The 16,062-nt window shown below is 42.1% G+C and overlaps 2 protein-coding genes across 2 annotated transcripts in view; both read left to right on the forward strand.

Annotated features, from left to right (window-relative positions):
* LOC143294095 (sodium- and chloride-dependent taurine transporter-like) overlaps positions 1-4,865 on the forward strand; it is a 26,413-nt gene extending 21,548 nt beyond the window's left edge. Inside the window, exons 12-15 of the mRNA XM_076605522.1 lie at positions 1-33; positions 1,080-1,180; positions 2,027-2,200; positions 3,969-4,865. The exon at positions 1-33 is cut by the window's left edge and continues 70 nt beyond it. Of these exons, the coding sequence (XP_076461637.1) occupies positions 1-33; positions 1,080-1,180; positions 2,027-2,200; positions 3,969-4,097 (437 nt within the window). The 3' untranslated portion in view covers positions 4,098-4,865. The remainder of the gene's footprint in view (positions 34-1,079; positions 1,181-2,026; positions 2,201-3,968) is intronic.
* A 3,806-nt stretch (positions 4,866-8,671) lies between these two features.
* LOC143293517 (LIM domain-binding protein 2-like) overlaps positions 8,672-16,062 on the forward strand; it is a 33,423-nt gene continuing 26,032 nt past the window's right edge. The window contains exons 1-2 of the mRNA XM_076604422.1: positions 8,672-8,810; positions 12,977-13,106. Coding sequence (XP_076460537.1) covers positions 13,054-13,106 — 53 coding nt within the window. The 5' untranslated portion in view covers positions 8,672-8,810; positions 12,977-13,053. The remainder of the gene's footprint in view (positions 8,811-12,976; positions 13,107-16,062) is intronic.

The raw sequence follows: 16,062 nt of genomic DNA on the forward strand, positions 1-16,062 counted from the left end.
TCCTGGAAGTCGTCTCTGTCGCCTGGATTTACGGTGCAGCCTGATCCCGATCCTCCTTTGTCTGTCTGTCTGTCTGTCTGTGTGGTCTGTCTGTCTGTGTGGTCTGTGTGTGAGGTCTGTCTGTGTGTTTGTCTGGTCTGTCTGTCTGTCTGGTCTGTGGGTCTGTCTGCAGATATTTCGGACTGGTTAGGTGGCTGACTGGTTTGTTTGGATGGTTGGCTGAATGGTTGGATGGTTGGGTGGTTGGTTGATTGTTTGGCTGGTTAGGTGGGTGGATGGTCGGTTGGTTGGGTGGTTGGTTGGGTGGGTGGATGGTTGGTTGGTTGTGTTGTTGGTTGGATGGGTGGGTGGGTGGATGGGTGGGTGGTTGGATGGTTGGTTAGTTGGTTGGCTGAATGGTTGGATGGCTGGGTGGTTGGTTGGTTGTTTGGCTGGTTAGGTGGTTGGTTGGTTGGGTGGGTGGGTGGGTGGGTGGTTGGTTGGTTGGGTGGTTGGATGGTTAGTTGGTTGGATGGCTTGGTGGTTGGTTGGATGGTTGGGTGGTTGGATGGCTGGGTGGTTGGATGGTTGGTTGGTTGGATGGCTTGGTGGTTGGTTGGGTGGTTGGATGGCTGGGTGGGTGGTTGGTTGGATGGCTTGGTGGTTGGTTGGCTGGTTGGTTGGCTGGGTGGTTGGTTGGATGGCTGGATGGTTGGATGGTTGTTTGGTCGGTTTGTTGGTTGGTTAGTTGACTAGTGGGCAAGCTGGATGGTTGGTTGGTTGGTTGGCTGAATGGTTGGCTTGCTAGCTGATTAGTGACTTGCTGAGTGGTTGATTGGCTGGTTGGTTAACTGGTTGACTGACTGTCATGTTGGCTGCCTGGCTGGCTGGTTGGTTGATGAGTTGGTTGGTTGACTGGCTGGCTGGCTGGCTGGCTTTTGTTCTTTCACGTTGTGGTTTATTCCATTTGTTTTTTGTTTGTTTGTTTCTTTCTTTCTTTCCCATTCCTTTCTATTACAAACACCGTTTTAAAAATGATTCGGAACTCATCGTGTGTGTGTGTGTGTGTGTGTGTGTGTGTGTGTGTTCCTGCATTGCAGGCGCGAATCGTTTCTATGACGACATCGAGTTGATGGTTGGCTACAGAATCGGTATCTGGATGAAGATTTGCTGGAAATATTTGACGCCAGTTACTATGACGGTCTGTATGGGCGGATTAGCTGTGCTGATGTTGTTGTTGGTGGTGTGTGTGGTTTTTTTTGGGTTTTTTTTTGTTTTTTTTGTTTTTGATAACACTGTTTGTTATCAGGCAATTTGCATAAATACGTACTTAAGAACGGAAAAATAGACAAAGTAAACGAAACACACACACACACACACACACACACACACACACACACACACACACACACACACACACACACACACAACCCCAAACTAAAGCGAAATAATACACAATGACATAACAGTACAGGAGGAAGCCTCCTGTTTCAGCGTTGTTTGTATTTGCCATTTCTGCTTGGTACGACTTCAGTTGTTTTCATGTTGTTCCCCTTCTTCTTGTTCTTTTCGTTCTTGTTCTTGCTCTGGTTCTTCTTCAGTCCATTATCATCATCATCATCATTACCGTCGTCATCATCACCATCGTGATCATTATAATCATTTTCTTGTTGTTTTTGATGTTGTTGTTGCCACTGTTGTTTTTGTTGTTGTTGTTCTCAGTCTTCTTCTAACCATTATCATCATCATCATCATCATTGTCGTCGTCATCATCACCATCGTTATAATTATCATCATTTTCTTGTTGTTTTTGATGTTGCTGTTCTTCTTCTTCTTGTTCTTGTTCTTCTTTCTTTCCTTCTTTCTTTCTTTCTTCTTCTTCTCTCTCTCTCTCTTTCTGTCTGTCTGTCTGTCTGTGTCTGTCTGCGTCTGTGTGTGTACACAATAATCGTAGTCTTTATTTTCCCCTTCCAAACTCAGTGTATGGCAAAGTAGTTCGAGTGTACGTGTGTGCGTACTTTCATGGCAGTGATCAATGTTCCAACAGGTGCTCATACTGTTCAATCTGGCCACCTACCAGCCGCTGACTTACAACAAGACCTACGTCTTCCCAGGATGGGCCAACGGCCTGGGCTTCCTTCTCAGCGGCCTCGTCCTCCTCGTCATCCCTCTCGTCTTCCTCCTCGTCCTCGCCCGCACCCCTGCTGACGGCCTCTTAGAGGTAAGGGTGTATCGTTAGCAGTCATCGTTGTCGTCACCATCATCATCATAATCGTGGTTGTCATTATGAGTATTAGAATCTTTAAAGTCGTAGTGAAGGTCGCTTTTACATAGGCTTTCGTTGAAGTCGTTCTGCAGTATATTTGCCGTGTTTTCTGCTCTTGTAATACATCGTTCAGTGGATGCCGTAGCAGGAACGGTTAGGCTTTGGACTTCTGATCCTGTGTTCACCAGTGATCAGGGTTCGAGGCCGCGTTTCGACATGGTGTTGTGTCCTTGGGATATGGGCACTTTACTCCGATTTTCATCACTCCAGCCCGGCAGGTGTGAACTGGATTCCTGTTTTCGGCTGGGGAAGGTAAAGACGGCGTAAGGAGAAGATTTGGCCCCGCCTTCATGACTGTCACGTGCCGAGCTCTACACTCAGCGGATATGAGTTCACTGACCCCCCCACCCCACCCCCCCAATCCCCCCCTCCACAGATGGTCCGTAAAAGGCTATGGGACCTTTAACCTTTTCATGCTTCGTTGCTTGTGATCATCACGTTGGTGGGACATGCCGTTATTTTTTGGCGAGCAGGTTCATTGACAGGGTTGTAACCACAGTGCTTATCATCCAGACAATAACAAGTGGAAGCAGCAGCATCCATGCCACAACAGAGCACACCCGTACTACCTGCTGACTCGTCGAGAACAGGTAGCCATTTTCAGGCTCAGGACAGGCCACAACCGCCTGAAACACCACCTATACACGAAACTTCGTATCGGCGACACAGAGCAGTGCCCATGCAGAACAGGCAGCCAAACAACAGAACATCTGATGCAGTCCTGCCCGCCCCACCAAGCGCTCCGAGAGAAAACCTGGCCCGACCCAGTCCCTGCGCCCCGGAAGCTCTTCGGAGGACTGGAAGACCTGCGACGTCCTGCCGCCTTCGTCGAGGAGACGGGGGAATCCATCTGACAAATGACTAACGACACGACGATCCAGACAGTGTAGTCAGTTATCTGTGATCTGTGGGAAGTATCAGTCAATCAGTCAGCCAGTGAGTCAGTCAGCTAGCACGTCAGATATTTGTAGTATGTCATTGTTTGTATATCTGGAAACTAAAGAGAGAAAAAAAAAAGACGGAGATGGCAATGGTGTATTTCCGTCACTGTTTTTGCCTCTACACAGTGTGATGCAAATGATTATGTTGGTGACAGTTAAGTAGCGATGTGGTAGTAGTAGTAGTAGTAGCAGCAGCAGTAGTTACAGTAGTAATAGTATTCCGCCAAGCGTTGGTACTGGCACTGGGTACATATGAAGAGAAAATCCTTACTCACAATGAAAAGTTGAAGTTGCTTGTACTGAGGAAAATAGTGTGAAACCATTGAAATATAGAAGAAAGTTCAACTTTTCATTCTGACTTTGGACATATGTCAGTATGTTAGTATATGTATTACTGAGTAGTAGGTAGAAGTAGCAGCAGCAGGAGGAGTAGCAGCAGCAACTGCAGTGGCTGCAGCAGCAGCAGCAGCAGCAGTAGTAGTAGTAGTAGTAATTATTGTTTGCTACTGTTTAAGTAGTTGTAATTATCATCAGTTTGTTTTCTTGTTCATCACACTGGTCAGGGATTCCATGATCACTTTTTAAATTTATTTCAGAGACAACATTATTTTCTTTCTTTTTTCATATTTCAAAAGACACTAATTAATTTTTTTTTTCCAAACTGGGCCGTCAAAAGACCTCGTCATTCTCGCTCACTGCTCCCATCACTGTTGTTGTTGCAGCGACTGCGGAAAGCCACCCAGTCCACGGTGGATCATGCGGACCTCAAAAAGAACTGCCAGGGGGATGAGACGGAGGGTGTGGACTCGGAGATGCAGCTTGAGAGTCTGGTACCGCCCCCAGTGCTGTAACTTAATTTTTTTTTTTTTTTAAATAAATAAACAGTAAACAAGTATAGCACGGTTTTGCACATTTTAGTTAGTAACGTAATGTTTCTGGTGAACAGTAAGTTGAGCACTTTTTTTCTTTCTTTCTTTCTTTTTTTAAGTGGAAAAGTTTCCTGGACTACTGAAAGAAAGTTTCGCACCTTTTACTTTGCACATTTTAGTAACGGAGTTTCTTGGACAACTCAAAGTAAATTTTGCACCTTTTAGCGACGGCGTTTCTGGAGTTTAGAAAATTTATCACGTTTTAGTGATGAAGTTTCTTGAAGTACAGTCACTGAGTTTTACACCTTTTAGTGACAAAATTCCTTTTCGTGCTGAAACTGCCTGCAGTACTGTAAGCCGGTACGTTTTGCACATATGTTTCTTTCTAGTGACAGAAGTTTCCTGGTGCAGGATTCAGTGCGTTTCAAACATTTTAGTGACGAAGTTTATTAAGTGAAAGTAAATTTCATACATTTTAGTGACAAAGTTTATTAAGTCAAAGTAAATTTCACACACTTTAGTGACGAAGTTTACTAAGTCAAAGTAAATTTCACACACTTTAGTGACGAAGTTTACTAAGCCAAAGTAAATTTCACACACTTTAGTGACGAAGTTTACTAAGCCAAAGTAAATTTCACACATTTTAGTGACAAAGTTTATTAAGTCAAAGTAAATGTCACACATTTCAGTGACGAAGTTTATTCCGTCAAAGTAAATTTCACACATTTTAGTGACGAAGTTTATTAAGTCAAAGTAAATTTCATACATTTTTGTGACAAAGTTTATTAAGTCAAAGTAAATTTCATACATTTTAGTGACGAAGTTTATTAAGTCAAAGTAAATTTCACACATTTTAGTGACAAAGTTTATAAAGTCAAAGTAAATTTCATACATTTTAGTGACGAAGTTTATTAAGTCAAAGTAAATTTCACACATTTTAGTGACAAAGTTTATAAAGTCAAAGTAAATTTCATACATTTTAGTGACGAAGTTTATTAATTCAAAGTAAATTTCATACATTTTAGTGACAAAGTTTACTAAGCCAAAGTAAATTTCACACATTTTAGTGACAAAGTTTAAGTCAAAGTAAATGTCACACATTTCAGTGACGAAGTTTATTAAGTCAAAGTAAATTTCCTACATTTTAGTGACAAAGTTTACTAAGCCAAAGTAAATTTCACACATTTAGTGACAAAGTTAAGTCAAAGTAAATTTCATACATTTTAGTGACAAAGTTTATTAAGTCAAAGTAAATTTCACACACTTTAGTGACGAAGTTTACTAAGTGAAAGTAAATTTCACACACTTTAGTGACGAAGTTTACTAAGCCAAAGTAAATTTCACACATTTTAGTGACAAAGTTTAAGTCGAAGTAAATGTCACACATTTCAGTGACGAAGTTTATTAAGTCAAAGTAAATTTCCTACATTTTAGTGAAGAAGTTTATTAAATCAAAGTAAATTTCATATATTTTAGTGACGAAGTTTATTGAGTCAAAGTAAATTTCACACATTTTACGGTGACAAAGTTTCCTGGAGAACTGTAAGTTTCGTACCTTTTAGTGATTGACGATATTTCAAACTGTTCTGTGTACGTGTGTCTTCATCCAGACTCAGTTTTATACGCGCGTATAACTCTGCATATTCCCCTTTTTAAGGAGCTTGTATACGAATAAACCATATTCAGTCTACGGTGTCCCGGTGTATGCTTACGTTTGAAAGTGTGTGTGTGTGTGTGTGTGTGTGTGTGTGTGTGTGTGTGTGTGTGTGTGTGGAGAGAGAGACTCGAGAGAGAGAGAGAGAGAACTCCGAACTCAAAACGTTTTTCATTCAAGGATTAAGATTTTAGGCATGGCCTGTTCTTCCAGCAAATCTACACCAGTTACAACAGCACATATATTCAGTGGAAAGGGGAGAAAGAGAAGAAAAAAATCTTCGTCAAAGAGGACAGATATGTTCAAGAACACACACACACACACACACACACACACACACACACAGATTGACAGATGGATAGCAGAGTGAGACACACACACACACACACACACACACACACAGGGGGGGAGAGAGAGGGAGATAGGTGGTGTGTAAAAGTTTCTGATGTTTCAGACTGGGCCACACTGTTTCCACTGTGTCTCAACAAAGAGATTTTATTGCACCGATGTTGAAAAAAAAACAAAAACAGAACATTGTTGTGTGGTTCACTCACTCATCCTTGCGCACCATTGCCTACCACTCAAGACTAAAAGCACACTCAATGCATACACTACACCTGCAAATCAACAAGCAAATAAACGGGGGGAGGTGGCTTCGGATAAAATCGTATTATTATTATTTTCATAAAACAGAATCTCATTAATACTATTTATTTCTGGCCACTATAAAGCTCTTCTTCTTCTTCTTCTTTTAAAAAAGAAATAAAACTCTTCTTTATCTTTGTCGCGACCATTTCGCGTGTGCATGTTTGTGAGTATATATGTCAGTACTATGCGTGTGTGAGTGCGTGCGCGCACGCGCACGCGCGTGTGTTTGTGTGTGTGTGTGTGTGTTCCATGTGTGTGCAGGTGACATGATCGATGTAAACTGCGGTGATTCTTGAAGGAATAGAAAAAAAGGGGAAAAAAAGAAGGAAAATAAAGTCAAACTTCAAGCAAGCAAGCAAGTACGCAAACAACAAACAAACTGAATTGTTATTGTCATCGTCACCCTCACAATCATCAGTTATTATCACCATTAGCAACTCGGCAGCAGCGGCAGCAGTAGCATACGTACGGAAATTGTTATCGTAGTTGTGGTAGTCTAACACCATATCACTTAACTGGGCAACAATCTCATTCCACTACTACTGCTACTGCTGCTGCTACTAATTATACTACACTTCACCTTCACCTATCCCGTAGTCTTGTGGACCGTTGTGGCGCCACAGGTGATCTGGCAACCAGCATCCTCCAATCCTCTCGGTTTTCTGACCTCCTGACTGTATCGCTCAACCTCAAGCCCGTCCATTCTGGGATGTTGTCCTCCCATCTCTTCCTCTGTCTGCCTCTCCTTCTCCCCCCTTGCACTGTGCCCTGCAGGAATGTCTTGGCAAGCCCTGATGATCTCGTGACATGGCCATACCATTTGAACTTGCGTCTCTTGACCAAGGTCAACAGGTCTTCGTAGGGCCCAATGACTTGCCTGATTCTGTTTCGAACTTCTTCGTTCGTGATATGATCTTTGTAGGAGATGCCCAGGAGTTTTCGAAAGCATCTCATCTCAGTGGACTGTATTCTTTTCTATTTCAGCTGTTAAGGTCCACGATTCACATGCATATAAGAGTATTGATGTCACCAGGGTACGCATCAGTCTGATCTTTGAGCCGAGTGCAATGTTCCGGTCAATTATACTACAATACCATACTAAACTATAGTATACTAGCACTACCTCAGTATTATCGTTACTACTTCGACTGATACTGAGCTATTACTTTAAGCGTTTTGGGTTACGCTGTTGGTAAGGCAGGCATATCTGCTAAGCAGATGTGGTGTAGCATATATGGAATTGTCCGAGCGCAGTGACTTCTCCTTCAGTGGATGAACTGAACTACTTATGCTGCTACGGCTGTTGCTACAGGAAAATCTGCGAAAACTACGAACATTTAAACACGCAATCATTCCCACTTTTTTCTTCATACTATTTACTAGTGGGGTGAGACTTTTTTCTCTTTTTTTTTTTATCCCCCTTACCCATCCAATAGACCTTGAATGGTGGTATGGGTGCTAGTCTTTCAGATGAGCCAATAAATAAATGAACTAAGGTCCCGACGGTCGGTGTGCACCATGCACTTGGCGCACATGAAAGAACCCACGGCAACAAAAGGGTTGTCCGTGGCAACATACTGCCGGAAAATAAACCTTTGAAAGTAAAACAAATACGGCACTTGCAAGCAGAAACCACGCCGGAACAGACTTCTGACTATGGGTGGCGCTACAATGGCCACGCACTCTCGATCCCCTTCTTTCCTTCCTTCCTTCCTTCCACAGAGTGACTACAATCAAATGTTGATTATTCTGTCGCTGTTTAGGGGATCTGCATGGAAAAAGCACTCTCTCTATACACACAGAGAGAGAGAGATAAAAGAAAAGAGAAAGAAAAACAATGAAATAAAGATTTCGGGCTGGTCTCCCGGCCGGGAGAGCAGCCCGAATTTCACACTGTAATCTGTTGTGCTATAGATACAAATATAATGCAATAAAACACGATGCCATACAATACCATTACTACTGATGCTGCTGCTGTCGCTGCTGATGCTGCAACGCGGAAAACTACGAAAATAAGCACTGCATCAGTTGTAAAGTTGGACACTGAAAGAATAAGGTGTGCAGACTAAAACGTCACTGAAGAACTGCACAGCTTAAAGCTAACAGTAGCAGCAGCAGCAGCAGTCTCTTGTCAGCCGGCAATGGACCTCTCCCGCACGTGAGCATCTGTTGGTGGAAAGGAACATGATTGCAAGAGGCTATGTTCTAAAAATAGTGACACGGTGATATCCCATCATGCATTGTAGACATAATGTCTGCCGGATCAACAATGGCAGAATAGCAGAAGCGGCTTGGTGACAGTCGTGTTGTTACAACCAAAGGTGTTTTGTCAGTGCATCAGTAAATTTCCTTGCCGAAGAAGATAGTTTCTTCAGATCTGTTTCTTCCGATCTGTAAGTACAGTCTGATTGGATTATAAATGGGATCAAGATGTGCATGCATGAAATGCTGTACAGATGTATAAGTTTGAAACGAAGAGACAAAGTGTAAAAAAAAAAATTGTATACCTTACGACAGTGCACAATATTTAAAAGAAAGAGAACCATACTTGAGGTTAAAACTTACTGTAAGACACTCGCGCTGCTTTACTTAGTACTTATAGGCTTTTTTTCTGTTTACGGTGAATGCAGCTGATGAATGCAGATTTTTCAGGGTTAAAGTTCGTACTCTTAATTATAATATTATGTATCGAGGGAAAAAATCATGATATATACTTTTTTTAAAGTAGAAAGTAGTGTTTTCTTCAGTTCCTACCAGAAGACTTGGAATGGACCCGCAGAGAAACTCATCATAATACGAAAATTCAGAGATGGAACTATTTCTTGTACTATTGCAAATGGTTGATGTTATATTTTCACCTGTTCGCCGGTCAAGGTTTAAAAACTGCGTGCAGTTTGGGTTGTGAATCAGAATAGTGTCCAGGCTTCTCGAGAAAACATCTAGTATTGCTTGAAGTCACATATTCAGCTATTATATTACTGCTGCTTCTGGTCTAGTCACCTTATGTATAGTGGTTGTCGGTTCATTAACCCCTTGAATGCTGAACCTTGGTGAAAGAAGATGAGGATGGCATCAGTATTACAACAATTTCTACTTTTATAAACTTTTCAATGATTTAGTTGACTTTGCCTAACAAAGGTAATGTGATCCTGGCACGAAGAAGTTCAAATAAGAAAGGGGGCCTGACATCCTGACCTGACATCGCAGTCTTGTCTCAGTGATGTGACAGCCTTCACTTAGGATACTTATAAGCAGATCAAGGGATTGAAAACGGTTGGCTGACCTCTTCAGAGGGACAAGTGAAAAGTAGTAGCTTGCCAGTTGCAACCACACATCCTGTTATGAATATATATATGGCTTTACACTTTCTGAGATGTAGTATACATTGTACATTATTGTGCATATCAATTTGCTGCACACCAATATCCAAACCATTTACCTTCAGACTGGAACAGGAAAGCCCTACCTGTGCTTCTTGGCTAAATATTAGCCAATCATGTGTTACCTATATTCTCTTTTTCCCTATATTCTCTTTTTCAGTTTCTGTCTCTCTTATTGCACATATTATTACCTCACTCTGTTTGTCCTGTGGCCCAAGTCTGATGTACAATATTTAAAGTTTTGAGTCTCACTGTCTGTCTTTCTCTCAGTCTTTCTCTGTCTGTCTGTGTCAATCTCTGTCTCAGTGTCTCTCACACACATACACAGTAACACCCACACACAATACACAGTAACAGTAACACACACACACAGAGTGATACAAACCACACACACACACACACGCACGCACGCACGCACGCACGCACGCACACACACACACACACACACACCATGCATTAAACCTTTGGATGATCTGTGATGCTGCGGGGTGGGTTTTGAATGCGAAGGGAAGGCTTGTATAAAACGGCTATCGTCACATATTTACATGCTTTTCTTTTTGATTACTCTCATATGTGTGTGTGTGTGTGTGTGTGTATTGTTTTTGTTTTTGCTTTGTTCTGGGCAGGGTGGTGGTTGATGGTGGGGTAATACTATAGGGAAATAGTGACATCGACTGTAGCCATATCTAAATGTTTTCATCATGTTTTGATCTTTTTTTCTGTTGTTTATAATTTGCTTCTTCTCATCATCCCCTATTTAAGATGAGAGCTAGATCTGTTAAAAAAAACAACAGCAACAACATATCCTTTGGATTGGTGCAGAAAAACTGCACAGGTTTCAGACAAATCTACACATGTGCAATATTAAAGGACAGTTGTTAAGGTCCAGTTAATCGCATTATCAAACCCTCACAGAAACTCTCTCCAGACACATAAGATGGATTGTTAAATAATCAAAACAAGTAAAACAAAGTGGAATTGAGTTGTCCATGCATTTAAAGTCACTATGTAAAAAGTATGTTGATTGCCTAAAAGCAGCAACCAAGATGGTGCATGTACTCATTTAAACTTGAAAATTTGTGCACTCAGATTCTGCATAGTGCATTGTGGAATCATCAGTGGCATTTGCAAAAATAGAATGCTCAAGGCAAGTTGGAATAGATTTGCCATGTTTACATTATCAGTGACAAACTTCATAAAAGTTCATTTAACAAATCGTGTCAACAATCTCAACTGTTGTGTTCTCTCCAACAGGTCTCCCACTTCCACCAGTGAGTTCCTGCAACATTTTCCATTCCCATGTAATTCTGGGTTGCGAAAACTAAATCTTCGCAATTGCCCATATGTACAGTTATCTATATATATCTGCAATTGTTCATTAGCACAAGCGTATGAGCAGTAGCTATGCAGATGCTGTGTCTTCAGACAGATGTTAGGAAACAGATGTGTGATAAAAAAAAATGGAGTGGGCAATAAGTGCTCTTGTGAAATCTGCCTTCGTGGTAGACCATTGTGTGAGACTGCGTTTCCTGTAGTGTGGAAGCCAATAAGTTGAATAACAATTGTTTTCCAGGTTGTTTATCAGTAGATTTCTTGCTGATTTGCCACTTCTTGCATTCATGTATATCTGATTCAGTGATTGACAGTACGTTGTGCAGGTGTTTGTCAGTTCAGTTCATACATGCTCTGAGCTGAATAAAAGTTGGTATGGGCTCTTTGTCTTATCTTTTTCTGTATCACAGACACATGCATGCACTTTATTATGCATGCATAAGAAAACTTTCTTTTAATGTTCCAACACACACACACACACACACACACACACACACACACACACACACACACACACACACACACCAAAAAGAAAAAAAAGAAAAAGGCAGTCCTCACCCAAATGTTTCTTTCTCTTATAAGATATTTTTCTTAGCAGTAAACCTGTGATAGTATATATATATTAATTTATTATTATCATAAATCAGGGAAAATGACTTTAGGGTTTGTTTATTGTTTTCTGTCAGTATCTAATTAAATGTGAAAAAAATGGGTGGACCACGATTGTATCAAGGGATAGAATCCATTCTCAAACTTCTAGACTGCAGCAAGATCAGAGTGCACAAATGGGGATTGTTTCCCTTCCAGTTCCACTGTGAAATGAGGCAAAGTTGTGGAATCACTTTATCCATTGTGTGGTTTTCTGTCTCCCAGTCTCCCAGCCCACACGCACGCACACACGCACATATATATCTGCACAAAATGTGGGTATTGTTCAGATTAAACTAACATCTTCTCAAATGGCTGCAGCTAAACAAAGCTGGTCAGTCAGGTTATGTCTTGGTGATAAGAGGTGAGGAATTAACATGCACAGCAGTGTACACTGCATTAGTCAGTATGATCAGAATAGCACCCCTGCAAATTGAAAGGAAGGAAAATAAGCAATCCCACTGACACAGTTGCTTCTGTCTAGCAAAGGAGAAGGAAAGGAGAATCAGGAATATGCATGTCTACACATTCACGGATCCAGCTACACGTACATGGAGTGCACATTATGATTATAGACTGTACTCACGTTATATTTTATTTTGTATATATTTTAAAACATCCTTGGAGTTGGAAAAATCTTGAGTATGAGCCTGTACATTGAAAGGTCTGAGACATGAGCAGAGGATTATTAATATTATTAATAAATGTTTTCAACTGATTTGGATGAGTCTTGACAATACGCTGCTGCTGACTGTTGTGGTTGACTTCATATTCTGTTCCACCATGTGTGATATTTTCATATTATTTCATTGTCTTGAACATGGGCATATTAAAACATTCAGTTACTAGTAATTACAGAATGAATCTAGGCTGATTCATTGTTTGATGATCATAATATTTTCATTGTCCCTTTCTTCAGTTATCTCAATGTTTGGTATCTACATACCATGCTGTATTAGCTGGCTGTGACTTGAGAAGTTCTACTGAAAAATGATGAAACAAAATCCTAACAAAAACTTAAGAAAAATGAGAAGTTGAATTTTGGATCGGGTACATGGATGGTTGGGGGCAGAGAGGGGGTGTGTAGGGGTGCGGCATCTTTTGAGAAGTGCATGATTGAGAACACTTCATTGAAAAATGATGTGAAAGGTTTGTAGTTTATGTTTAATTTTTCCTTGTTCTTTTTCTTTGTGATTCAGATGTGAGCAGCAACTGCCACCCTCCATCAGTCAGCCTGGACGGACCACCACCTCTTCCACCACCTTTTCCCCCTAGAATGCATGTGCAGCCCATGCCAATGCCTGCACCACTGGAACGAGAAATGATGCCGTAAGTGGTCATTTTGTTTTGGATGTATGAAATCGTTTTAAAAGATATGCATTGTTTTTTTGGTTTTTCTTGTATGTTTTTATTCATTTTTATTTATTTTTTAGTTAACTTACAGAACTTTGCAACCTTTGAGGTCCAGTATCAGCACTGCAAACCAGTTGGTGGGACAAAGTTTGTTGGTGTGCGTGTTTGTGTCTGCTAAAGGTGAAGTATTACAGATGTGAGGTTTCCCACATTATTGCACACATTTCCTTATCAGAATTTTTTGTTTGTTTTCTACCTATAATGTCACTTTGTTTAGGTACTTAAACACACACTTTGGTTATTTGGCCACTGAACTCCAACCACTAACTTTTTTGAATGGCAAAAGTAAGTCACTCCCACCCATGAAGTATGCTGTTGATGGGAAAGCACAGCTAGGCAAAGGGGTGGAGGGAGTTGTGGGGAGGGGGGGGGGAGTATAGAGCAGGGAGTGGAGAAATGGAGGGGAAGGAAGAGGGCAAGCCTTGACCTGGATGGACTTGGAAGTCCAGGGACAGCTGTTTCAATGACCTGTTGGGGAGGGGAGCGGGGGAGGGGGGGGGGGGGTAGTTTGTTTCAGTCTAGGATGGTCATCCCTGTCTTTTGACCACCAGTAAAGTGGTGAGGAAGGATCGCCACTTTGCCCCGGTGGTGGGGGTGTGGCTGTGGGTAGGGGGGTGGGGTGGAGGGCTTGGTTTAAACAGTATTTTATTTGGAACATATCACATAGGGAGGGCCTGTGTCCATAAGGTACCACTAGAGCTTATGCTTTTGGTACAGCCACAGGTTGAAGAGTGGCGGCCTGACAAAGCACATTCTACTGATCCTCCAGGTTGGGGGTTGGATGCAGGGCTAACAGTCTGGTCCCAATATATCAGCAACAACAACAACAACAACAAAATCTTTGTAATGGAAACAGCATGAGAAGAAACCAACATTGCTGTGTGTGATAAGCCTCCAGAGTCATTGGAAGATTAATACTCAAATGAATGATAGTGGTGAAAGCCAAAAGGAAGCCATGGACAGGAATTTGGAGCCCCTGAATTCCAGGAGGATGGTCATCCTTGGGAAGAAGGGCACATGTCTTTACTGGGTCCTGCAGACTGGAATGTCACATGTGTGTATGAAAATGCATGTTAAAATAGGGAGGAAAGGGGGAGGGTGTGTGTGTGTGGGGGGGGGGGGGGGGGGGGGGGGGGGGGGGGTTAGGAGAGAGAGAAATTTACTGAATGCCAAATTTACCATGTCTTTTTATGTTTGTTGTGTTCTTCTTATGTTTACATGTGTGTAAATGTGTGTGTGTGTGTGTGCTTTCACACATATATAGAGGATTGAGAAGAATTATTTTACTAATTTTCTGCTGTTTATATCTGAATGTATGTTTTATGCCTGTAACTCGAGTGTAAGTTCTTGTCATTGATGTTTATGTTATCTTTGATCAGTATTTGAGCAAACACAAAAGCCTCCTCTGTGAGGAATAAATATGGTATTGTATTGTACTGTATTGTATGCTTGCAGCTGTTGGTCCATCTGGAGCGCAGCCTGGTAGTTGATAGTCTGTGGCAGGTTGTAGTAATTTATGGAGGTGGGACCATGGGGGAACTTGAATTTTGTTGTTGTTGTTGTGTTCATAACATGGTCCACTTCAGTTCAGTACTAAATAATGTTTAATGTGCGCATGCATGCATCCACACACACACACACACACACACACACACACACACACACACACACACAGCATTTCAGCTTTTACAGTTGACTTGCTTTCACATCAGCCAAACTTATTAACAGGACATCGATTGTTCCGTTAGAAGATGCACTCAAATATTTAACGTTCCCTCTCAGTCTGAGTGTCTTATGCACATATGCACATGCATACACACTTACGCAACACTACAACACACACACGCACGCACGCACGCACACATACACACACAGTGTGAATGCAAACAAATATGTCACACACACACACACAAACAACAAAGAAAGGCCGCAGTGTCACCATTGGCTTTCCCACAGTCCACTCATCTCACTGTGTTCGTGAAGTCAAGCATGAATGTTTTGTAACTGTCAACTGACGACTGTCATCTGAATCACAAAGAAACAACTAGGAAAAATTAAGTGGGAGTGACACAGTAGCATTCCCCCCTTTCCCCATGTTCTTCCTGTATAGAACGTCATGAAACGCACATACACACACATGCACGTAATTGCGCGCGCGCGCGCGCACACACACACACACACACACACATTCGCACAAAGACGACACAGCACAAAGAAAGACCACACAATCAGCACTGATCTCCCCGCAAACATACCCACTCCCGTGTGTGTCGTCAAGTTCAGTGTGCGGGAGTGAACGTCAGCTCAGTGCGATGTGGGACTCACCACTGTGGGACTACACAATACCTTTCACCCCCTATCCCCACCTCCCCTCCATCCTCGTCCGTTTTGGACAGTCGTGAAACAGCTGGACAAGCAACTCACGCACACACGCACGCATACACTCACACACGCACGCATACACGCACACACTCACACACGCACGCATACACTCATACACGCACGCACGCACGCACCACTTTCGAAGGTCATGAAACAGCTGGACAGGCAACTGAACACACACACACACACACACACACACACTGACGCGCGCGCCACTTTAGGACATGAAACAACTCGACGGGCAACTGAACATGCACACACACACACACACTGAAGGTGAAGAAGAACCGCTGTTAACATGTGCGTGCTTGATTGCAGGACTGTAGCGTACATTGATGTTGTTGCAGTACAATATCGCTGGTTTGCCTTCGGGGCTTTCACGTCTCAGTGTGACTGGAGTGGCCTCGCTGGCTAACGAGCCCCATTCACTCGAGTCGAGATCGTTTGCTTTGTTCTTCATTGTCGAGTGGGAAGGAAGAAAAACGACGGC

This window comes from Babylonia areolata, chromosome 19 (genome assembly GCF_041734735.1).
Source record: "Babylonia areolata isolate BAREFJ2019XMU chromosome 19, ASM4173473v1, whole genome shotgun sequence".
Classification (NCBI taxonomy): Eukaryota; Metazoa; Mollusca; class Gastropoda; order Neogastropoda; family Buccinidae; genus Babylonia; species Babylonia areolata.